The 25273-nt window shown below is 41.5% G+C and overlaps 1 protein-coding gene across 2 annotated transcripts in view; it reads right to left on the reverse strand.

Moving 5' to 3' along the window:
- FAXC (failed axon connections homolog, metaxin like GST domain containing) overlaps positions 1 to 25273 on the reverse strand; it is a 65351-nt gene that overhangs the window by 39711 nt on the left and 367 nt on the right. Inside the window, exons 2-5 of one of the 2 annotated variants that reach the window (XM_063097731.1) lie at positions 20029 to 20097; positions 19646 to 19781; positions 10747 to 10943; positions 1533 to 1756 (exon numbers count right to left, since the gene is read on the reverse strand). In XM_063097731.1, the coding sequence (XP_062953801.1) occupies positions 1533 to 1756; positions 10747 to 10943; positions 19646 to 19781; positions 20029 to 20072 (601 nt within the window). In that variant the 5' untranslated portion in view covers positions 20073 to 20097. The remainder of the gene's footprint in view (positions 1 to 1532; positions 1757 to 10746; positions 10944 to 19645; positions 19782 to 20028; positions 20098 to 25273) is intronic. The other variant, XM_063097730.1, reaches the window with a different exon arrangement.

Below are 25273 nucleotides of genomic sequence, written 5' to 3' on the forward strand. Positions count from 1 at the left end.
TCAAACTGTTAAAGACAAGCAGCATTTATTGGCATAATCTCTGTCATAACTCTGGGGACTCAACTTCTCCTACACTGGAGCTTCCAACAGCACGAGCTAGTGAGGAAGTGGGGCAAGCCAGGGACGGACACAGCCACTGCTAACGAGGAAATGACACAGCTGCAGTCTAGTTTCTGAAGCCAGGAGTCCACTATTAAGTTTCCAAAGGAATGCGGCAAACTTGAAGCTAATTCCACTCATATGTGCATCAAGCAGGGATCACATGGTCGCAGTGGTCTAGACAGCATCAACTCTTCAAACCAGACAGAGCTTTCGAAGAAGTCCAGAAAGCACCTAACCTCCCACAGAACATAACCCCCATAACAAAGTTAGCCAAGAGCTGGATGTGAAGCCAGAATTTGCCCCTGCAGGCTGGGGTTCAGGGGAGGCCTCCAGGTCTACAGGTGTCTCAAGTGTGGAGCAGGAAGAAGCCAGTCCAAGTGGGTCACTCTGCAAAGGAAATGTTATACCCAGCATAGCCTCTAGTGCCTAGAGTACCAGGTGGCTTTCAACAAAACAAATTCCAAACCCCACTTCCTAGAGGAGGTAAGGTACCTAATATGCTCCAGAATGGGGGTCAGGGTGAATCTGGAAATTACTGCCACTGAGGGAGGGCCAGTGAAAACCCACCTTCTAAAGACAAAAATCAGCAGGCCCCAAAGGACTTAGCACTTACAACCTAGTCACGTAGAGGACTTGGCTCCCTGTACCTTCCTTGTCCCCCAGGAGAAGCCATTATTTCAGACACAGAAGGTCCTGAATTCAAATGATCTGTTTATGAATCATCATCATTATGAACCACATCAGCCAGGCCACCTGCAGCCAGCCAGGTGCGAGACTGCGTGATCCCATTCCCAGCCACCCCCACTAGCCATGGACATGCACCACTCTGTGCTTCTCTTTGAGGGGTTTCCCAAGCCCAGTTAAACCCATTGTGTGTAATTAATACACAATCAGAGTTAAATGGGCTAGTAAGAAGAAGACCAAGACTGCAAACAGAAACGAAAGGGGTGGGAAAACGGCCAGTGTTGCACACGCACACAGAGCGGGTCAGAACCAGCGCTGTCAGCACGCCTCGCAGACTTAGCTCGATGTCAGTGGGTACACAGTCAAACCCTGAGCATGTGTTCCTAAGCAGCCTTTTAACCCTGACCCGTTCATAAATAGAAGAGCGTCCTTGCTCAAAATCACCCTTTTCTCACACCACGTTCAGAAATGCCAGCATCACTTATAACCAGGTAGTGATGCCAAATCATGCTCCACGTGCTCCTCACACGGGGCCTTGCCAAACTAATGACAGTCACACACCTGTGATTAAGAAAGACGCATGCTACTGAAAACTATGGGATTTGGTTAAACGGTGGGACTGCAACCTACACGCAGAAGCAAAGAAACCAACCAACATAAAACTTTAAATTAGTAAACCAGCAGTGCTTTACTAATCATGCAAAAATAAGAATACAAAATGTAGAATAGAAGGCATGGTACATTACCCAAAAGCCCCGCTAAAGACCGCATGTCCTTCTCCATCAGCATGTAAATCTCTTCCTCTGAGAAGCGGCCAATGCCGTGGCCGTGCATCTCGCGTTTCACAATTCCTTTCGTTATGTGGCACACGACCCACCTCAGCAGGTTACTGAAGGGACCACCACCACTAAGAGAGAGCATCTTCCGGGTCTCATTGAGATTGTCCACCCACTGGCAATAAGCTAACGTCCTGGAATTGTGTGGAAACAAGTTACTGCTGCGCATCAGACATAAACCAGCTCCACAGAGTCACTTTGGAATGAGTCATTCAGAATTTAGTACACTCTAGAGGACCTGAATAATCGCAGCTTCTACACAGAGCAGGCTGCGTGGCAGATACTACAACAGGCTCAGGTCGATGCCTACACTTAAGGGCCTGTGAGGGGAAATGGTAAAAAAAAGCATATAATGAAGCCATGTGTTACAATTCCACCAAAGCTCTCCTGGAACCCACCCTCAGAGCCCTCCCTGCTCCCCCTCCCCATGCCAGGCTTCTGCTTTCTCTAATGCAACCTGCAGAAAACAAGCAGGAACCCACTTTAAACATCTTTCAGTCAGGATAGTACCTATGGGGCACACAGCAGGAGGCGGTGGTGACTGGCATGCTGGCACCGTTCTCTTTCCTGAGCAAAATGATGGGTCCACAGGTATATGCTTTGTGTTAATTAATTAAGCTGCACACTTCTGTTTGGTACACTCTGTGTACGCATTTTGTGGTTTTTTGTTTGTTTGTTTTAAAGAGAAAGTTTTTTGCCTTTTTGACAAAGGATTAAGGAGTAGGTACATCTATACATGTTTATTATGAATTATATCAATTTTAAATATTATGAAAATGATTCACTCTCTAGGAAATCAACTGTCTACCTCGAGTTGTTCTCAAGGACTTGAAAGTGAATACAAATATCAAAGGAACTTGGCTGAATTAGAATCATTTTTCCCATCTGGGCAGTGCTTGTGACAAACAACCTTATGGTGCTCCTATATGCACAGACAGTTGAACGGGTATTCATTGCTCATACATCCTGTTGGCTGCAATACTCAGGCCTTCACTAATTTTGTTCTCCAAACCTGTGCAATTGCAAGAATGCTTTTATGGCTAATAATGTTAGTAGATACAAATTAAAAGGGCTTCCCACTAAAGACTGGGGACAATGTAGCTGTGGGAGTACAGGCATGAAATATTTTAGTTTTTCCTCATAATGAACAATAAAAGATGCACTGGTGATCAGCTCCATCCTAATTCTGGTTGATTGAATAGTAAAAAAAAAAAAAAAAAAAACCAAAAGAGTTAAAAAATCAGAAGAGTAACAAGGAATGATAGTAAATTGTAGCTACAATGAAATGCTACTCGTATTTTCCACCTCAAGACAAAAAACAAAGGCAAAAAAAGGCCCTGAAATTCTGATCGTTGTGTGTAGTTCTGTTACTTTAGGGTTCTCCCCTCTAAAAAATAAAAATAAGAAAGAAACAGATTTCTCTAAAGTTTTTGAAACAGTCCTGATTTTTACTGAAAAGTCCTACAACCAGTTTCAACACACTCTCTGTACTGCAACCATAACTCTTCTTTATTACCTTTTTAAAAGAATGCCCACAAATCTTGTGAGAAAGTTTTGTGTACCTCTTTTTTGTAAATCTCTCAAAATAAAGTATCGAGGAGTCAAGAGATGAATTTTGCTGAAAATAGGAAAAAGTACATCACAATGGTGACTAATTAATGCATACAGAGCACTCAATGAATCGTTTGATATAAACTATCTCACATTTATTCTAGTGATTCTATATAAACATGGAAACTAAATGCTTTGCTACTTGCTCTTCTTTTTACACCTGTAGTAATTAAGGCAGCAATTTTCATGTCCCATTAGTATAATTCAGCACTTTGATTCTAATTATAGTAGATCTAAATTCACAACAGAAAGGTTACACAACCTTTGATTATTTTGGAAGTCAACGTCTGAGGATAAAACCAAATTATCCTGAGTTGAGCAGGACCAAGTAATAATAGCATCCAGTAAGCATCTAAAGCGCAAAAGTGAGAAATGTGTGGCTATAAACGGGCAGGTTGATATGAAGAGGGAAAAAATATCTTTGTAGAGAAACAACACAGCTTTTATCATAAGCAAACTGAAGGATGAGTGGCTCACTAGGCAGAGCAGAGGGAGAAAGGATGAGCATGAAGAGCCCTGGCTGCATGAAGAACTGCCAGAACCTCAGCAGCGTGGGTGGGGCAAGGACACAGCCAGCAAGCTGGTAAGAGAGGAGGCTGGACTGGTGGGCGAGAATGGATCAGAACAGGCCTGATGCAAAGGCAGCCGAACTCTCTTCCCCAAGCGAAGCTTACCCACAAGAAGGTTTAATGAGACAAGAAACATAATTAGACTTGGGGCAATGTAAAGGAAGGTCTGAAAAGTGCAGAAACTGCTGGTAGGAAGGCTGGTTACAAGACTATGGCAAGACCAGGCGGGAAACAATGCCCCGACTAAGGCAATGGCAGAGCAGATGCTGCGTAGGGAACGCACAGGAGAAACACTGGGGCAGAAGGAAAAGAGTCTACCGACCAGCGGGTGGAAAGGATTATGTACAAGGAGAAATTAGGTATTTTCTCCTAGGCTGATGGTTTGAGTGGATGATAACACCATTAACCAGTACTGAATTACACAAGGTGAAACAGATTTGGACAATGAAAGATGAGTTAACCTGTCACATTTACAGGTCCTTGGAACCACCAAGTGAAGGTGTCTAAAGATAAATTTAGACTCAAGATAGAGAACTGGTGGGCAGGGGCAGGCTGGTGAGAGTTTTAAAGTTGTGAGAGGAGCTGAGGTCACCTGTGGGAGTTTCTAGGGTGAGGAGACCACACTAACACAGCCACCTAGGAGAGAAGTAGGGACATCCCGCTCCCTGAGATGGAGAGGAGGCTGTGCAAGGGGCGAGGGGCTACAGAGGGGTTCAGATTTCCTGCCTGGTGACTTCAATTTCCTCTGTAGAGCAAGAAATAAGGGCATGTGCAGGAGATGAGGAAGAAGCAATAAGGAGAGCAGCAGGTAGGGGTGTAAGAGGCAGTTGTTCTAGACTATGCAGCTGGGCAGGGAGGAGACCCCATCAGTGCACCGGCGTAAGTTTCTGTGCCTGCAGTAGCAAGTCGAGCTTCGGGCATAGAAGAAGGAACACTGGGCTCTTCTAGAATTGTGCAGCCAGAAGTAACCTCACAAATTGTCTGGTCTTCCCCTCTCCTCCTTCCTGCCCTGCTCTTGATTTCTCTTCTCTGTGCCCAATATTATAAACCACGGTCAGGGAAGAGAAACAAATGAGGGCCAGGCTTGAAGGGTCCAGTCCAGTGACATGTGTATAACCTTTAAATGCCAAAACTAAGTGGCTCATAAATTCCTAAGCCAACTACTACAGGCAGAAGACATCACATCATACAGGCTTCCATATCTTTACAACCAAGAATCCACCTCCTGTCACAACCAAGATTCCTCAGTGGGGGCTTCCGCTCCCACCACTCTACCAAAATCACTCTCGTCCAAGTCACCAGTCACCTCCTTGCTGCACCGGCCACATAAACTGTCTTTCTGTATTTAGCTCTCCTCATCTCTCTGCCGCCTCTGACACTATCAGCTTCTTTCCTGGAACTCTCCCTCAGCTTATCCCTCTACTGCTTTTCCTCCCACCCCTTACATGTTCCCAAAATTTCTATTTCCATTCCTCCTATCTTCTCACTCCACACTGTGGGTGATTTAATTCACACCCATGATTTCAAAATGATGACTCCCAAATCCATATCCAGCCCAGACTTCTGTCCTGAGATCCACAGATCCCATGTGGAGGATCCCCAGGAGCTGCAAACCAACATTTCCAAAACTGGACTCATCCTCATTGCTCTCTTCAAACCTGCTTCTCCTCATCCAAGCCCGAATCCCAGGAGTTTTTCTTCACTGCCCGTCTCCCTCACTCCTGCCAGCCAGTCACCCTGTGAATGTGCCCTTTTCTCCAACTCCATTAACACTGTAGTTCAGCCCTTCACCGTTACTCAACTATGAGGACAATGGCCTCTTAGCAGGGCTCCTGACATCCCCTCAAGATCCTTCAGAAACCCATTCTCCCCGAGGCAGCTACAAGGAGCTTCCTAAAATACAAATCGAACCATGCCACACTGCTTCTCAGAGTCATCGTTAACCCCTGCAGCTCCTCAGCACAGTGCACCAGCCCCTCTCCACACGGTCTCGCCTTCCCCAGCCCATCTCCCAGCACTGCCTCCCATGTACCCTATGCACCAGCATACAGAACTACATGCACCTCTCTGCTATAGACCAGATGTTCGTATCCTCCCAAAATTCATATTTTGAAACCTAATCCCCAGTGTGATGGTATTAGGAGATGGGGTATTTGGGAGGTGAGCTCTCATGAATAGGATTAGCACCCTTATAAAAGAGACCGAGCGAGCTCTTTCACCCCTTCCACTGTGTGAGGATGCAGCGAGAAGACGGCTGTCTATGAACCAGGAAGAGAGCCCTCACCAGTCACCCAATCTGCTGGTGCTTATCTTGGACTTCCAGCCTCCAGAACTGTGAGAAATAAACTTCCATTCTTTATGAGCCACCCAGTCTGTGCTATTTTGCTATGGCAGCCCAAACAGACTGAGACACTCTTCAAATGCCTCTTTCTTGCCTCTAAATTTTTGCAGGTGCTTCTTCTTCTGCCTAGACATCCTAACCTTCCCCTACCACCAGCCCCTTCACCTGCCAGTCCGATTGTTCCTAGATTCTGTTGTGACAACATCTCCTCTGGGAAGCCTTCCCTCATCCCTGAGGCTGGTGCTGGCTGCCTTTCCTCAGTTCGTCAAACTCTCCCCCAACACTGACCATTATGAAGGCTTGACGTCTCTCTCCAGCCTATGCACAGGGACACGGTGCCTGGCCACTAATCGTCATTCATTAAGCTTGCTGAAAGAATGAATTATTGATTGAATAAAAAAAAGGCTTTGCTTTTGAGCCAGCTACTGCTTAGTAGAGTTTCTAAGGGATGACACATACTTAAATAGAAAAATAGAGAGAGAGACGTGCCTATGGGGGAAGGAGGGGCTGCCACTTTCTCTTCTGGGATCCACGCCTCTTCACCCTCCACTGGGAAGAGTCCCACTGCCCAAGGAATTATGAATTATTAATTGGAGAGGATGGGAGGACCAATTTGGAAAGGAGACTAGGCTAAGCAATTAAAGTAATTTACCATTTAAATCTATTTCAGGAAGTTGAGAGACTTGTTTTCCATATCACAACTGATTTATCTGATCTCCTGCAAAAATGGGGTCAAAGAGGTTTTTTTAAAAGATTATCTTAGTCAGAACAGAAGAATAAAACCTGCTGAAACATTTTTAAAGGAGATCAGAAAAGGCAAAGAAAAGCCAGCCCCTGATGTTTCAATGAAGTTCTCTCTCATTATAACCTAACATGACACCTGGCCCGCAGGAGAAATGAATACTAACTAATATGGGGAAACTGCAAACCCTGGCAAACTAGTGTCTGATGACTGTCAGCATATGGACTTCCACATCAGGACGATGCCTTTCTCCGTGTCGCACTACATCCTTGCTGTCTTTTGCTTGTACCCTGAAAGTTCACTCAAGGGTGCAGGAGCATATAACATGCTTCTGTAATTTCACTAAATTTCACAAGCATTAGATCAACCCTTCCAAAGAGGAGCCCTCACTATATCTAAAACTTGGGAGAGAAAAGAAGGACAAAGGGAACACATCGATCGAGTTACAATCAGGGAGAGTTTCCCAAAGATCTTGAGTAAGTTATTTTAGGAAAGTATCCCATTTCTCACATTCATTGAAACTACACTAAAAGCCAAACTCGAAATTTTAAAATTATGGCCGACCTAAAAGCAAATTTGAATTTACTGCTGTAATGGCTATATTTCTGTGGGTGACAATGTTAGAGGACTAGATGGTCTGACAACCCCTTACGCTTCCCTATGGGGTTGGAAGACTCGATAAGACAGTCACTGAAGTCCACAAGAGGGCAGAATGTCACAGTGAAGAAGCTATAGTGTCTGTTATCAAAAATCAATTTCACTCCAGTAATTTCACCCGGTGTCTCTCAGACTTCCCTTTATGCCAGTTTCCCTGCATTGGATCTAACTTAAGCACTCAGTAAAACAAAGGGGATGAGAAAAAACTGTCTTCTTCATCTTCAATAACAGCTTTTAGAATGTGAGTGGGACGTAACTGTATAGATTTCAAGTGGAAGAAAAGCCTCTTCATAGCTGAGTAGGCTTATTTGAACAGAACTAAAATACAGCTTCAGAATTAAGTGATGTTACCCAATAAGAAGAACTTTCCATTGCCTTTGCTTTTCAGAAAATCATACTGGAAGTGGAGTATTTTTAAGGTTTCAGGCTCAAATAAACATATCTGAAAGCTTCAGATAACTGAATTGAGTCAAACACGGTGGGTTTATATAATTTCCTCTTCCACCTCTATAAGTACAGACACAATCTAGGAGCTCATTGACTTAGAATTTAACAAGATCTAAAGGAAAGCTCACACTTGTAATATCTTCCTACATACTGTGGTCAGATCCTTATGCCGGTTCCCACAGGTGCACATTTTGTGTGTGGCCTGTGGGACCAGAAGAGGGAAAGGAGGAGGGGAGCCTGGGGGAAGAGTGTTAGAAGATTCTCTCCCGAGGCATTTTCTTCCCATGGAGGGGAGGAAGGTCTTTTCTCCATTGCGATTTAGAGCTCTTGAGATAGTCTCTTCAGGGTCTCCTCTAAAGCAAGAGGTTGGTTAAGGGCTTAGGAACCTTAAGACACAGAAAGATTTGTTTTTTCTTCTGCTACTAGGGTCTAAAGGGAACTGGAGGAATTAGGAGTGTTATTTCGAAAGTTCACTGGGTATCTGCATCTCAATCAAGACCTTTCCTCCCACCTTCACTATTTCTTCCTCAAATTAACACTTGAGTAGACACAAGTAAGAAATAACAGCTAGACCAAACAAGTATTTTTCTAATTTACAAAAAATGAATTAGAGAAATACCATTACTCTTAGAAGAGCCTACATATGATGCAACCAAATCCCCAAACACTTGGGAGTTTATGGTCCATAAAATTAAAATTTTTCCCTATCAGGAACCACCTCCCAATGCTTCCTCTCACTCCTGACCAACAACGTCCCTCCCCACGTTCACTCCCCCCAACCCTCCATCAAGTATTAGTTCTGGGCTGGTGAAGGGAGAAATGGGGAAGAGAGGGCATGGGATAAACTTCTACCAGGAAGTTAAGCTCTATAAAAGGACCTGCACGCACAAGGCAAGAAGCAGTGATGGGTGGTAGTTGGAAATTTTGCTGGATCAAAAACTTTCTAACGGGAATATATATATTCCAAAGCACTATAGAAATCAAAGAGTTGTAGCCAGAGTACCAACTAAAACTTATGGCTTTCTGCTTCTCCAGCAGCTGACAACATGATAGCTCCCCACATTAATGAGCTCATCAATCAAAGGAGGTGGCTCTTTGGAGGGAGGGCAGCATCAAGGGAAGGCAGGAGGGTTGGGGCGGCCCTGTGCGGGTTCTTGACTTCCCTCTATCACTGCAAAGCTGGGACTGGAGCCTGGCAAGCAAGTGAAATGGGCTCTGTCCCACCAGGCTCTTCCCAGAAACTAAGCACACCATGCACAGTCAGGCATTTTGGTCCCCACTGTGACTCCTTTACTCTGAGAGGGGAGCTCCAGCAATTCTCCATTAGTATAATAAGGAAAGCCCCGGGTTCATTGGGAAACACCGGGTCTGATGACATCCACACGGATCTGTACCCCCGTCTCCACCCTCTCCCTGGTCCCCTCCTTCCTCCTCTCTCCTTCATTTCTGTACTGAGCAGGGTGTGGACGTGGTACGTGGGTCAGCCCTGGAATAAACTGGGCAAGAACCAAAAGTAGAAAGAGGAAAAGAAAAATAAAGGGTCACTTAAAACCCAAAAGATAGAAACAGCAAGTTTTCCATTTAGAAAGAGAGCAGAATGGATGAAATAGGGAGATGATAAAGAAGAACCTTCTACAGTCAACCCCACACTGAGTGGGGAGGGGGGGTTAGTAAAAGTTACTGGGCCAGCATCTGACCCAGGAGTAATAATAATGCCCCCAAAATGGGGCTTAGCAATTCTTAATTAAATCTTTAGAAGAAGATAAAGTTTGCAGGAATCAGGGAGAAACTTGCTCTCATTTATTAGGATGTAGAGAAAGGTGCAGAAATTCTAGAAAATGGAAGAAAGAAAAAGAAAATGACCATGTGTCTAATTTGTAAATGATTTGTGTAAAAGATTTGTGTTTGCATTTGTAAAGCAAGTAGAACCATAGCTGCTTAACTCACAACGTGCCACAACCAGCTCAAGCCGTAGCAAGCAGAATAGGGGCAACGTCAACACATCTTGTGTGATGCTGCCGATGTGGGGAATAGAAACTAGGAGAGAGGCGATCAGAGCAGAGACACTCCAGAAAGCAGTAGCATGCTTTACTTCCCAAACACAGAAGGTCTCACTATCTAAGGAAAACTGACAGTAATCTCACAAAGGTTGCATAATTTATTTCACCTAGGAATTCTGTCTTGACTTGGCCTTCCCTTCCCTCCCTGGGTAGCTGACATAATATTACTTTAATTCAGCAGTTTGTGCTGGTAAAGGGCCCTGAGCCCAATCCATTGAAATATCTCCCTCATCTCAGTGAGTCCCAGTCTAGATCAAGGGTCAGCAAGCTACAGCCCACAGCTAAGAAGGTTTTACATTTTTAAATGGTTGAAGAAACCAAAAGAAGAATATGTTTATTAAGTGAAATTCAAGTTTCAGTGTCCATAATAAAGTGTCACTGGAATAAAGTCATGCTTATTCACTGGCATATTATCTAGGCTGATAAAATGGCAAAGTCGAGTAGTTGTGACCCAGACGTATGCACCACAAAGCTTAAAATGTTTACTACCTGGTCCTCTATAGAAAAAGTGTGTCAACCCCTTTTAGAGATGCCCCAAAACTTAACCAGTCATAACTTTGACCCCTAAGTCCATCAGACTTCTCATCCCAAACTGTTCATGTAGAAAACTTTTGAAAAGGTGAGAGGTATATCTGAAAAGCAAGACAGAAGCTGGGTCTTAACTCCTAAAGGATGGGATGTGCCAGAGGGGACTCACCAGTAAAAGTGCTCCTCCACCATCTTGGTGACCGCTCTGGAGACGGCTCTTTCATGAGGGCCAAGGTGCTTGTTTAAGTTCACTCCAAGTTTCTCTTCCAGAAAGTCAATTATGAATTCAGTACCAGAAACTTTTTCATGATTATATTCAATCCAAGGCATTTTCCCTTGAGCAGAGAGTTTTCCACCAAAATAGTTCTAAGCAGAGTACATTTTCAGAAAGAGAAAAGCAATGTTGTATTTAAATTTCACTGTACAAACAGTCCAAACCCATGTTTCACAGTGACTACTATTAAAGCAAATGCACTCAGTACATAAACCCTTTAAAATAAATGGTTACTCTAGAAAAAAACTATTTACCTTACTTGAAGATATCACTTTAGTCCCATAGATTCTACCATGGACTTTGGCTTATTAAAAAAAAGAAAAGACCCAGGGGCAGGAAGCAGGCCAAGGGGTGGGGGGACAGTTGGAATGGTTGAAATGATCCTGGTAATAATCAGTCTACTTATAATGTATGAACAATCCAAACATGCAAAAAGTGAAAATAAACCATGAGGAGGCTTGTATTGACAAAGGTACTGACCAAAGATCTCACTTGAAATCTAGTACCTTACACTTAAATAATGCTTAATACCACTGCATTGCAAACAAATGGTATCCAAAATTATAACACTCAGGTATAGTAAAGTGTGTGCAACAGACTCAGCTAGTATCTCTTAAAAATGCAGGTTCCTGGGCCCCAGCCTAGTCCTCTGGATCAGAATCCTGGGAATGGTGCCCAGAAATCTGTTTTTGGCAAGCTCCCCTTTAATGTGTATATGTGCTAGAAGCTTGCAGTGTCTCAGAGGACCTTGACCCCAGAATAGGGTGAGGGGTGGGACAGTAACACACTTTACGAACACTGAAATTACAGAGTGACATCTGCTCCCCACTGTACAGAAAGTCAAGATCTTAACCACATTAGTGGTAGGGATTCTGTGGTAATAACTCCATGCACGAGGGTACTTCACAAAGTTCATGGAAAAATAGAAATAAAAGATAATACAAATCTTTTTGTGAACTTTTTTAAAGTACGCTCATATTTAATCACTTTTCTCAGTAAATCTAGATCATTTAGACACCAAAGCTGATTGTTAAAATGGAATCAACTTTTTTTGTGTTCTACACAGCCTAAATTAATCAGATTATTAAAAACTCTTCCTCATATTTCATAAAAGCAGATAGTTCAGACACTGTTGGATAATAGCAAGTGTTGGCTCCTGTGGAGAAACTGGTACTCTCAAACTCTTCTAATGGGAAGGTAAAATAGTGCAACCACTTTGAAACTATTTTGGTGATTTCTTAAAACATTAAATACCTGCCTCAAAATCAACCTTAACTATTCATTCCTAAGTATTTACCCAAGAAAAAAGAAAGCAAATATCCATACAAAGACTTGTACACAAATGTTCATAGAAGACTCATTTGCAATTATCAAAAACAGAAAAAAAAAAAAAATTCCCAAGAGGTAAATGAATGAACAAATTGATATAGCCTTACAATGAAATAATACTCAGTATAAAAAAAGAATAAACTATTGATACACACAACATGGACAGATCTCAAAATAATTTTGCTGAGTGAAATTAGCCAGATTAAAAGAGATTCCATTTACATAAAACTCTAGAAAATGCAAACTAATCTATAGTGACAGAAAGCTAATCAGTGGTTGCTGGGGATGACATGGGACAAGAAGAAGCAACAAGAAGAGATTACAAAGGGGCACAGGATATCTTGGGGGACAATGGGTACATTCACTATCTTGATTGTGGTGATGGCTTTATGAGTATTTACCTATGTCAAAATTCATCAAATTATATACTTGAAATATGAGCAATTTATTGTAGGTCAATCATATCCCAATAATGCTGTTTTTTAAAACAAGAAGATTGCAGTAGATCAAATATTAAACACATCACTCCTGTATATCTTTAAATTGTTTCCCTAGAGTAGAGGTCAGCACACTTTTTCTATAAAGGGCCAGACAGCAAATACTTAAGGCAGGCTGTGCTGTCTCTGTTGCAACAGCTCAACTTTGCAATTATACCAAGAGCAACCACGGACAACACATACACAAATGAGCATGGCTGCTCCAATAACAAGTTGTTTAGACACTGAATTCTGAATTTCATATAATACCAAATATTGTTCTCCTTTTGACTTTTTTTTCCAACTATTTAAAAGTATAAAAATTCTTCTTAGCTCACAGGCCTGATCTGGCCCAGAGTTTGCCAACACCTGCTCTGCAGGCATCCATTTACCCTCCTAACCTCCTAGAGAAACAAAATTAAAATGAAGAAACCATTTTGATAAAGCCCTGAACAAGAAGATACCTCTTTGCAAAGGGGTATTACAACAGAAAACCTTGTGAGGACTCCATTCTAGGAGACCCCTGGTCAAATCCCCCTTCGAAACTCCAAAATTTGCAGAGATGAAAAAATTACTATTTCTTGGGAGAAACTATTGAGATTAGCAAAGGTGACTACTGTTCAAGTTGTTCTTGCCTACATCACACTAAGATTTGTGCGAGCCTTTCCCAAAAGCCAAACAGTACATCTTACCCCAAGGGATAGAAACGGAATCTTGCAAACTTTCTAAGACAAGTCTCTCTGTGTCTAGAAATTACACTTTTTGCAGATCGTGTGTGGTATGTGCTAAAGCATGCCCGACCATCAAATTGGCCTCAAGTGAATAAAGGGGTCTGACAGTATATCATGGCTCTAAAGGCAGTCACTCATTTGTGCCCACAGGACTCGACCTGGACTATGCTTTAGGGTCCTTGGCTTCTCAGACTTGTGAAGTATTATCACCTTTTTGGAAGGCTAAAAAACAGAGCAGGTACAGCTATATATTGCTTACCGCTGTCTTTGGCAGAGAATAACAGTGAATTTGCTCTCTGTCTCATGGTGTCTTGATACTTTATCTCATTGCTTATTCTAAAAATGAAAGTGGGCCTAGGCTGGGAAAGGGTAATACTTTAACTATCAGGGCTGCCACTGGGGCTGCTGTTAGCCACATTGCCTTTATGCAGTTTAGAAAATGAAGCCTGCTCTGGGTGGATGCAGTCCATGCCAAGGTTCACAAGTAGAACCGAGTCGAGATTGCACCCTTACTCCTTGGCAGCCACCATGTATGGCTGAGCAATGAGCAACCTGCACAATCCCACATAGTAGCCCTAGACATTATCCCTGAAGTTAACCAGGAGAAATGTCACATACCTCTAAAAGTAGCTAGTACATCTGACATTCTTGTAATTTGCACAGTAAAGGTATAAATTCACCACATAACATAGCCCCTGTTGCAGATTTCTCTTGATACCACCCATATCCTCCTAATACATCCCCTTATGAACCCTTGTTATTCTCAGATACCATCTATCCTCCACACTTCCTCCTGTCCCATTTAGGTTAAAAAATCAAAAAGCCTCAAATGCAAAGTCAGGATCTTAGAAGCATGGTATTTTAATCTTTTAAAAACAGTACAAGAAAAAGAACGGGCAGAGGTGAAGCTCCCTGGATCTTTGACAAAACACCTCTCTATTGACCATTCCAGGAAATGAGCTCCCCAGAACTCTGCAGGCACCGCTGCATCAACACAAACCCTCACTGACAGCACACAGTGATCAGGGCACTCCCAGCAGGCACACAGCATCCCTTTCTAAACCACAGAACCATTTTCCTTTTACCTAGGATCTGTCTCCCCTGAACACCCCCTCCATTTATTTTCCACCGAGACCTCACAGAAGAAAAAACACCACTACACGATTCCTATTTTTAAAATATACTTCATAAAAAAATAATCATTTTGGAAGGGGTAAGCACACCCCTCTAAAAGACCTCTGCAGTAGCTTCAGGCTTCACAGTGAGGTGTGTGCCCTGCTTTGTCAGTTACACTAACTAAAAGCAGCTGCTATAAAACATAAACAAAGGCTGTGGGTAAAGTCAGGTCTGCAGCAATCAGCGCTTGATGGCTTGAAGGAAAGAAAGGAAAGGACAGAACAGCCTGACAGCTGCCACAGTCACTGCAAACAGCCAGATTACTTCATCAAGGACGGAGGAATGCAAAAGATCTTAAAATCAACCAAAGACAGTGGCACACAAAGTTCAGGTTTTAGATCCTAATTGCCCCAAAGTTGTCATGGCTAAGTGAGGCAATCAGGTCAAGAGTGATGACAGAATAGAGACAGGTGGCTGCCTGGTAGCAATCTCTTCAATTTGAGTCCCTCAATGACACACATCTTCAAGTGCTGACTGCCAACACCAAGCTGAACAGTGATCTTTCAAACTGATCCAATGCATTTAGATGATTCTAGCCTTATCTCTTTTTATTGCTATTTTCTCCTCCATTGCTGGCTTAACAAGACCTGCATAATCTTCTCCCTGCTTTGCTCTCCTGATTTGCCCCTTGTATTCCAGTTCCTAGTTATAAAGACTACCGTTCTGTTCCCCAAACATTCCATGCCTTCCCTGATCCCCCACCTGATGTTCAGATTGGTTGTCACTCCACTATCCTCCCAGAGGACCTCCATCACAGCGCTTACCAAGCTAAAAGTCTGGCAATTACCTTGTCCCAGCACTGCCTTAGGAGGATAATGGCTGGCCCCACTCCCTCTTCTGTAAAGAAACGAACTTAGAAAGCATAGGCTATGAGGAGTCAGGAGCTAGAGGGGCAATATCATTATTGGGGCAACCAAAAGCTTGGCTGGGTGAAAAGCCCACCCCAACCTCCCAGCTGGTCTGTTACAACCTAAGGAGAGCACTTCCTCCCAATGTTGCTGTAAGAGCCTAAAGGTAAACCCCTGACCAGCTGGAGCCATTTGGAGGAGTGGCAGCAAACTTAAAAAACCACAGTGGTCTAAGGATGCCCAGGGCTCACCTCCTTTCTGCTTCTTAGATTCCCTCAGAGGCACACAACCTGTGGCCTGAGCTTTAGCCCTTCCCAGGCAGGGAAGTTGGCATTCCTGGTAGAAGGAGCCCTCATACTAAAACAACTAGACATCTGAGAAGTATCACTACTATGAGGGGACAATGCACTGAACATACATGACACAAAGCAGAATTACTTGGGCAGAGCAAAAAATTTTAATTAGCATAATAAATATCCTGCAAGGCATAAAAAAGAGATTAGTAATAAAAACTAAGAAGAAAAACTAAGAAGAAAAATACAAAAGTTGAAAAAAAGAACACAATGAATGAGGTAAATAGCACAATGGATACAAGAAGAGAACAGAGCAGTGCAATGAAAGCTCAGAGAGAGGAATGCTCCCAGAAAGAAGCAGAAAAGAATTAAAGGACAGACTGCAGAGATACAGAAAACAAAAGGACAGGAAGTGGAGGTTCCAGTATCCAGACAACAGGGAACAGGAAAGAAGAGGGGGAAAACAAACAGAAAAGAAAATATTTTAAGAAAATTGATAATCAAGGCACATTATAGCGAAACTTAAGAATATTAAGATTAATGCAAATTCTGAAAGAATTTAGAGAGAAAGAAAAAGAGGAATGAGATTAATGTCAAATTTTTCAATAGCACACACACACACACACACAAACCGGGGGGGGTGGGGAAGAAGATATAACAACCACAATTATTTGAAGTTGATACGACAAGCAAACAGAAAGGACATTGTTGGGGGGGAGGGGGGGAGGGAGAAGGGAGGGAGGTTTTGGTGATGGGGAGCAATAATCAGCCACAATGTATATCGACAAAATAAAATTTTTTAAAAAAATAAATAAAAAATAAATGAATAAAAAAATAAAATAAAATAAAATAAAAATGTCTATTCTTTTTAAAAAAAAAAAAAAAAAAAAAATTTTTCAATAGCAACACCAATATAGAAAGAGAAAGAACAATGGGGGCCGAGCCTGTGGCGCACTCGATAGAGTGCGGTGCTGGGAGTGCAGTGACACTCCCGCCATGGGTTCGGATCCTATATAGGAATGACTGGTGCACTCACTGGCTGAGTGCCGGTCAAGAAAAACTGACAAAAGAAAAAGAAAGAACAATGGAGTAATATTTTTAAAGCATTGATGGAAAAGAACTTTGAACATAGACTTATTGAACATGAGAGTATAATAAAGACAATCTTGGGCATGCAAAGCCACTGAAGATTTGCCACATAAAGGCTCACTCTGAAAATACTCACCAAGGAAGTACTCAAAAAGACAAATCCTGTAGGATAAGATGTGTGGAAAATAAGGCTAGTCAAAGAACTTGGTAAAATCCATTGTCCAAAAAGGACAAAAAGGGCCGGCCCGTGGCTCACTCGGGAGAGTGCGGTGCTGATAACACCAAGGCCCCGGGTTCGGATCCCATATACGGATGGCCAGTTCGCTCACTGGCTGAGCGTGGTGCTGACAACACCAAGTCAAGGGTTAATATCCCCTTACCGGTCATCTTTAAAAAAAAAAAAAAAAAGAAAGAAAAAATACTGTCCAAGTTCCAGAATTAAAATGTTAGACAACAACAACACAATTGAACAATTGAAATATGGGCTGAGAAGAAAGAGAGAGACCCAAGGGTACATGTGAACTGCTAATGTATTTCTATTATTACAGCCTAAATATAGACTTTAATACATTTAATAAATGAATAGGAATAAAAATAAATTTGGGTCTTAAGAGCAACCATCATAACAAAAATAGAATGTTTTAAATGATAAGAAAAAAATTTAATCTATCCATTAGAAAGCAGAAAATGAGAAAAAATAAAAAAGAAAGTAGAGTAAAAAGAGAGCTGGCCAGTTAGCTCACTCAGTTAGAGCATGGTGCTGATTAACACCAATGTCAAGGGTTCAGATCCCCATACTAGCCAGCCACCAAAAAAAAAAGTATAGAAAAAAAAATATTAAGTAAAATGTTAGAAATAAGTCCTAATATGGGCCAGCTTGTGGCTCACTCGGGAGAGTGTGGTGCTGATAACACCAAGGCCACAGGTTCGGATCCTACATAGGGATGGCAGGTTAGCTCACTGGCTGAGCATGGTGCTGACACCACCAAGCCAAGGGTTAAGATCCCCTTACTGGTCATTTTTATAAAAAAAAAGAAAGAAAAAAAGAAAGAAAGAAAGAAGTCCTAATAAAACAATCATTAGAATAAGCGTAAATGGATTAAACTCATTAATTAAAGGATTCTCTGATTGGATATAAGTAACACATTGCCTACGAGAAACAAACACACAAAAAGAGAATGAGGATGATGAAAGATGTCCCACGCTCATATGAACCAAAAGAAAGCTGGAGAATCCATCTCATTATCTGATAATATAGAACCCAAGTTTTTAAAAAACTCATAAAGGACAACAATGGATGCTATATATTGGAAAAAGAAATGAAAGAGTAAAAGATATGATCTTTTATATAATATGTACCTAACAATATAACTTCTAATAACAATATTACATAAAGCAAGAAGTGACATAATAACAGGAAAAGAAGATTAAATCAACAAACAACTTGAATACTTAATGTACTCCTTTCAGAAACTTAAAACAGGCAGATAAAAAAATAAGCATAAATACAGAAGGTCTAAATAATACATTAAACATGTTCAAGCAAGTATATAGAGAGCTCTATACCCAAACAGAAAAGGTATAATTATTTTCAACATTTTTAAAAAGTGGCCACACACTACACTGAAGACTCAGCAAATTCCAAACAATCAATATCACAAAGACTATCTTCTCTGGCCATAAAATTAAAAACAGTAACAAAAATCAAAGCAATTGCCATGGCTGCCACAAAAGCGGGTAGTCTCTATAGCAGCAGTCACAGCCACCACGCACAGCCACCACGCCAGACTCTCAACTTCATTGACACAAAGAGAGGCACCAGTGGAGACCAGGAAAAAGAAAGAAAGAAAAAAAAGGAAGAGGCCCTCTCTCTCCACAAAGCACACTCCAGAGTAATAGAAGAAGCATCTGATTTACAATAATAGGTGAGGCTTTGATCACACCAGTCTCTGTACTGGACAGATCATCTAGGCAACAAACCAACAGAGGAACAGTTAATCTATCAGATGGAGGGAACATATCTATAGTTACTAGAGGAGGGAGAGGGAGAGGAGTTAAAAGGGGAAAAATTAGAAAAGGGACATAAAGAATAAGTATGATTTGTAACAATGAATATGCTAATAATTAATAAGAAATAAAACTGTTTTTCAAATTCCATATGGCTAAAACATGTTTAAAAAGAAAAACATAAGGGGAATTTTTAAAAATACATAGAATTATTACCTCTCAAAACTGAGGCAAAAAAAAAAAAAAAAAAACACCGAATGACAATGAAACACAACATGTCAAATTTATGAGACACAGCTTAAGCATTACTCAGAGAGAAACGGATACCTTTAAATATATTCCTCTGTTCATTCTCTAATGTGGAAATGAGCATGTATTTCCCCAAAAGTAAGTCAAACAGACCTTAAAGCACTGTGGAAATGCTTTCACAATATATACAAATATCTACCTGGTGGTCTGCTGGTCCTTTTCCCCCAGGATTCATGAGAAACAAAATACAATGCTGTCAATAAATAAAAACCTACAGGCAAAAAACACATCAGGCAATGGCATACCCCATCAACAGCCACCCAGTAGGCCTATCTAGACTATTATACAAAGCATACTCTGTTTTAGGGAAAAAGATCATGGCCTTGAATACCTCAAAAGTCTATACCATTTTGATCCATCATTAAATTGTATATAAAAATCAACAGACCCTGGAATCAAATTTTTCCTTCTTATTAAGGACTGGGCTCTGCTACTTTCAGACCCCACCTCCTCTGGCAACGACTGTACACAATTAAATACTCTCCCTGCAACTGATATTGATGTCATGAGAATAAAACATATTTGCACATAAGTACCTGATAAGGTAAGTCAGCCATCCTTAAATAAGTTTCCATTTTCAAACAGAAAGGAGATAAACTGGGGACACCATTGTTAGGTCTTGCAAACTGATGCAAAATAATAGCATCTTTGGAGTCAATCTCTTGCTGTTTCCTGTCAAAACCAAAACAGATATAAACAATCCACATGTTTTACATTCATTTCCCTTAGCTCTTAAGAAGACCCCGCTGGGCTGTGGCTCATCAATGAACAAGCAGATCTGCTGGTCACGGGGGCTTACCTCACCCAGCATTTAGAGAGTGGAAGTTTAGTCAAAACACAGGAGAACTTACAAATTCTGATATTATCATGATCCCAATGGCTCAGAAAAGTAAACTACATATCAACCTCCTTCTGTTACCTGTAGCCTATGGACAGGAAGAATATTTTCTGGTAAAGGTCCATCTCTTCTCCAGCTGGCTATGTTTACCTGCCAGGGACAAGTGGAATGGATAAAAATGATATTCTGTCCTTACTATGTGTCATACATTGTTCTGAGGATCTCACGAGTATTATCTCATTTAATCTTCACAACAACCTTATGAGGTGGGTACTACTGTTACCCACATTTTACAGATGAGGAAAATGAGGCACAGAGGATTAACTTGCAAAGTCATGTTGCTAGCAAATGGCAAAACCTGGACAGAACTAGGTAGTCACAGTCTATGTGCCTGGCCCTTAGACTACACCATGAAACAGTCTATTCATCTATCCATAAGACCCAGGAATAACAGTGCAGGTTTACTCTGCCATGACCCAAGTCTTCAGGGAATCTGAAACTCTGAACATGCTGAACTGCCTGCATTCTCACCCGGCCTTTCACCTGCATTGCCAAGGAGCCTGGCTTCTGGGGACATGCTCTCTCTCTTTCATTCTCTGTCTTCACTCTGACCAGACAGCATATGTTTTAGTACCCCTGCTTTCCCCTTTTCTTCTGTCTCAGCTACACATCCATCTTTTCCTTTGACTAGTTTTCTGGGTAAGGAGGATGTTCCTGGGTACAGTTTTTCAGTAGCCACCACGTAGGAGAACGAATGCTGAATTCCAAGTCCAGACACATGGGGTCAAGTCCAAGCCCTGCTTCCTGCTGGCCATGTTCACCTAGATATCTCCACCTCCCTCACATGGAAAGTGAGTTCAGTACCAATTCTGCACTGAGTATCATGAGGATTAAATAATGTAATATCTGTAAAATATTTAGTGAGATATCAAGCATTAAATAACAGTAGTAGAATTTATTCTCATCCAAACAGATATGGTCTTATCCTCTTAAGCTGCAAAATCTCATCATTTCACATGGCCCCATTTATATACCACCCCCAGGACCTTTTGCAATTTCCATCTTTCAGTCGCATAAACTACCTAGTCATTTCCCAGACAGATAAACTTCACTCTTCCCCTTGGCCCTCCCCTGGTTCCCTCACAGCATTCCCAGTTTAATCCCACATCTACTTCTATCCAAGCTGGGACAAGCTCTTTGTATCATCATCGCATGGAGCTCACTCACTTGAGCATCCCCATTGAGTAAAACAAACTCTCGAAGAAATTTACCACCCAAGGGCCCACTCAACTTAAAGAGCTCACAATGACTCATTTTGAAAATACTAGTCAAGTCAAAAGAATAAAAATACTTGCTGCTCTCTGGCAATATTTGCTATAAAGCAAAGGTTTTCACTTAGATGAAATGTTTGGGAGGTCAGATATTAAAATCCAGAACTCACTTGGACTATGTTCCTTGATGGCACAAACTATATATTTGACAATGACTGATTTTGTCCAGTCAAATAATTCATGTCACAAAGTGATATTTTCATGTAAATTAGCCAAGCAAAAATTTAAGAACTGAAAAGACAGGAAATAAAATCAAATCCCCTGCTCCACTGGCCAGAACAATCCAATTCTAATAGTTAATTTGAGCCATGGCACAGTAAGTATGGATGCTAATTATGTGCCAAGCATATGCCAATGACTTTATACACACCATACATATTAACTTATTTAATTCTGACAGTAACACTAGAGTGTGGAAATTGTCACAATTTAATTTTAGGATAACATACAAGGTTACTTCAAAAAGTTCATGGAAAGATTCGCATTGTTTTAATTCTATTTTTCCACGAACTTTTTGAAGTACACTTGTACTAAACTTACAGTTTATAGTAGACAAGGAAACTGAAGCTCAGAGAGGGTTGAATAACTTGCCCAAATAAATATTAATTTAAGATCAAGTCTGTAATAACTCTAGTTCCCAAGCTCTTAAGCACTTCAAAGACACCTCAGTTAATTTTATTAACACAGCCAGTTTGACTCAGACCAGTCAAGCCTGGAACTTTCCGATGAAAGTTTATAATAGCTAGTGATGACTAAATTTTATTGAATGCTCTCTGTATGACAAACTCCATACTGAGCATTTCACATGTGTTAACTCATGCACTCAACTATAAGAGAAGGCTACTTTTATTATCCCCATTTTACAGATGAGAAAACTGAGTAATCGAGAGCTTACTATATATCCAAGGTTACATGGTCGGTTAAAAGCAGAGTCTGAATTTGAACCCAGACAATCTGACTCCAGAGCCCTCCCTCCACACATCAGAAACCTCTTTCTAACTTAGAATCAGAGGATCAGCTGTTTCCTACACAGCTATATTTTATAAAGTGGCCTTACAATGAGGGTTGCATAAGAAAATGCCTGTCGAGCATCAACTAGCTAGTGTAGCAGTAGACTCCCTCCTGCTTCTGTGGCTATGGAAGTCACAGATGGCCATGTCTCTGTATAGGGCTGATGAGTTGTTAGTTTGTGGAGATCAGATGTTGACCCACCAGCTGATCTGACTCACTAAGTTTTCTAAGACAGGCTGAGCCTGTTTGCCAAAAGTGCAAATGAGCTACTGGTAATAAATTTATTACTTAGACATTCAATTTACAAACAACAAATTTCCAAATGCCTGATTGAATTTAAGATAGCTACCAAGGGGGGGGAAGAAGATATAACAACCACAATTATTTGAAGTTGATACAACAAACAAACAGAAAGGACATGGTTGGGGGGGAGGGGGGGAGGGAGAAGGGAGGGAGGTTTTGGTGATGGGGAGCATTAATCAGCTACAATGTATATCGACAAAATAAAATTAAAAAAAAAAAAAAAAAAAAAAAAAAAAAAGCTACCAGGCTATCTCCACTCAGTGGAAATAAAGTAGAGGGTTGGGACAATATTTGCTTAAAAATATGGTGGTAGGAAAAAAAAAAGGGTAAAACCCAAAATACCTACTTTGGTTCTACTCATTAATTTAACTTTTTAAATAAGTCTTATCTGTTACTATACTTTCCACTCTGGAAGACATAGCCATAGATTAAGTCTACGCAGCAGAAAACCCAAGTAGGGTGGTAAAGACTTAGCAATCACCAGTAACTCAGCGTAATCACTTCAAGGTGTATTTTCCATCGCACATATTTCAGATTTTGGTTTTTGCCTAAACTACACAATTGAAGCTTAGATTTCACCTTAAATGGAGGTCTCCATCCTGTAATTCCCAAAGCCTCCTCCTCAACTCTCCTCACTTTTACCGCCATCCCCTCGCCTCTAGAGGCTGTCAAAAGTCAGGACCCTGCCACAGGCCTGCCTTCCCCGAGCAATGCCCCAGCTCATATTTCTCTTCCTCCTCCCCCAATAAAACTTATTTCAGAATGGATGCTTTCTAGGAGGCAGTGGTAAAAAGGGCAGACTCCTCAAACACACATTCCCAGATTTGAATGTGGATCCTACTACTCTTTCTGTGTGATTTTAGGCAAATTGCTTAACCTCCCTCAGCTGCAATTTCCTTGTCTAGAAAATGAGGATCAAGTATCAAACAACAGTTGTGGCGTGCAAAGCACGTACAGGCAGAGTCCCTACCAAATGTGAGAAATGGGCAGCCCTTTTGTACTGCTTGCATTATAACAGTTTCCAATTCAACTTAAACATTTGTCAAGAAAAAAAAAGTGAATAAACTAAGGATTAAAAACTCCTTAATCCAAATAAGTATCCAATGCTGAGGCTTGTAGTCCCCTAAAAGGCAAAGGAGCTATCTGAGGTCAGTGTCCAGTGAACACACTTGCCAGGTGAGCGCTGAGCTCCCACTAGTTCTGCAAGGTCATTTAAGCAATTTTTTAGACTGTGTCCTGTGAAACCTTCACTCCCCGCAAAAGTGGAAAAATGGCTCAGAAGCCACATGGTTTGGATCCTCAAAGGCTTTGGACTGGAATATAATTGAGAAACAACTGGGTTACCATTTAAATTGCCGCACAAATGTTTAGTTCTTTATTTGTCTTGAAACCTAAGTCGAAATAGAGTTTGAAAACTAGCACAAATATCAAATGATCTAGAGAGAACTCGCTTTAAAATTTTTTATTTGGTTCAACTAGACTCAAGGCACTGTACTGAGAGAATTAAATGTATAACAAGCTTAAAATAAACTTCTCACGTTTGGCTAAATAATATGAAAGCCAATATATTTACGCAGACCTAAATGATTTCCCACCCTCTCAGAAGGGAAACATTCGAAATACCTGAGTTACTCTGTCACAGTGTCCTGCTGGAATCCCTGAAGACCCGTTAAAGGTCACCTATCACGGTCTTTGTTTATAACCTGTAGTGTAGGATTCCTCCACCGGGAAAAGGCAGTGTGGACACATTTCTTCCTCTTTACAAAATACACTGACCAAGAGGGACATTCTGAGCTATTGAAAACTGCTCGGCTTTTGGTAATCTTCCAGTGACTGAGGACTCAAACGCGTGGAAATTTTAACCATAAATTGATGTATCAATTAGCCAAACGACCATCTCAGTACTCTGTGATATTACCCTACTCAAATAAAGATCTCGTGTCCGGCTGGATGTACTAACAACAGGGGCCTCCATTTTCTGGTATTTCCAAGCCAATCCTGTAAACATTCTGCGGCAGCGGATGCAACTGTTTACGGCACTGGACGACTCCGTGTTGTGTCAAACACGCCCATGTGCTAGTCCTGCCCTCGGATCTCCTGCTGCTCTCACAACAATGACATTTAAGCCTGCAGATGCTGCTTAGCGTTCAACACCAGATAAGCAGATAACCAGCTTAAGGCTGCATCAAAACTGCACACCACTACACTGGGCCATGCATCTTTAACAGGGGCCCGCAGGTTCTGGAGCTTTTGCAATTTCACCCTCTTGATGATGTTGACATTTAGAGAAGAATTGTGGAGAACTAATCTTTTAAGTAAAAGAAGAGGTTAGTAGTTAATATTCCAACATTACTACCTATAAACAAATAAGGCATTTCATAAAACTGTTACTTGGGGCCTAATTCTATTGTGGCAAACTCACTGCTCTCGGGATCTTCCTAAGCACATTTCTAAATGGACTATTTTGCTCAATAAATACTAATGACCCAGAACATTTTTGCTTTTAACATCGAACCGTTTTGGGAGACAAATGTTCTTCCCTCCCAGTACCAGTTTAATTCTCCTGAACTCTCAACTGCCCCTCACGGCCAGGTGACCACGGAATGCCTTTGAGAAAAGGCAAGGGCAGAACGCCTGGGCTTTGGGGCGGCGTGACCGAGGGGCTGCCACGGGTCCCCCCT

This window comes from Cynocephalus volans, chromosome 5, assembly GCF_027409185.1.
Source record: "Cynocephalus volans isolate mCynVol1 chromosome 5, mCynVol1.pri, whole genome shotgun sequence".
Classification (NCBI taxonomy): Eukaryota; Metazoa; Chordata; class Mammalia; order Dermoptera; family Cynocephalidae; genus Cynocephalus; species Cynocephalus volans.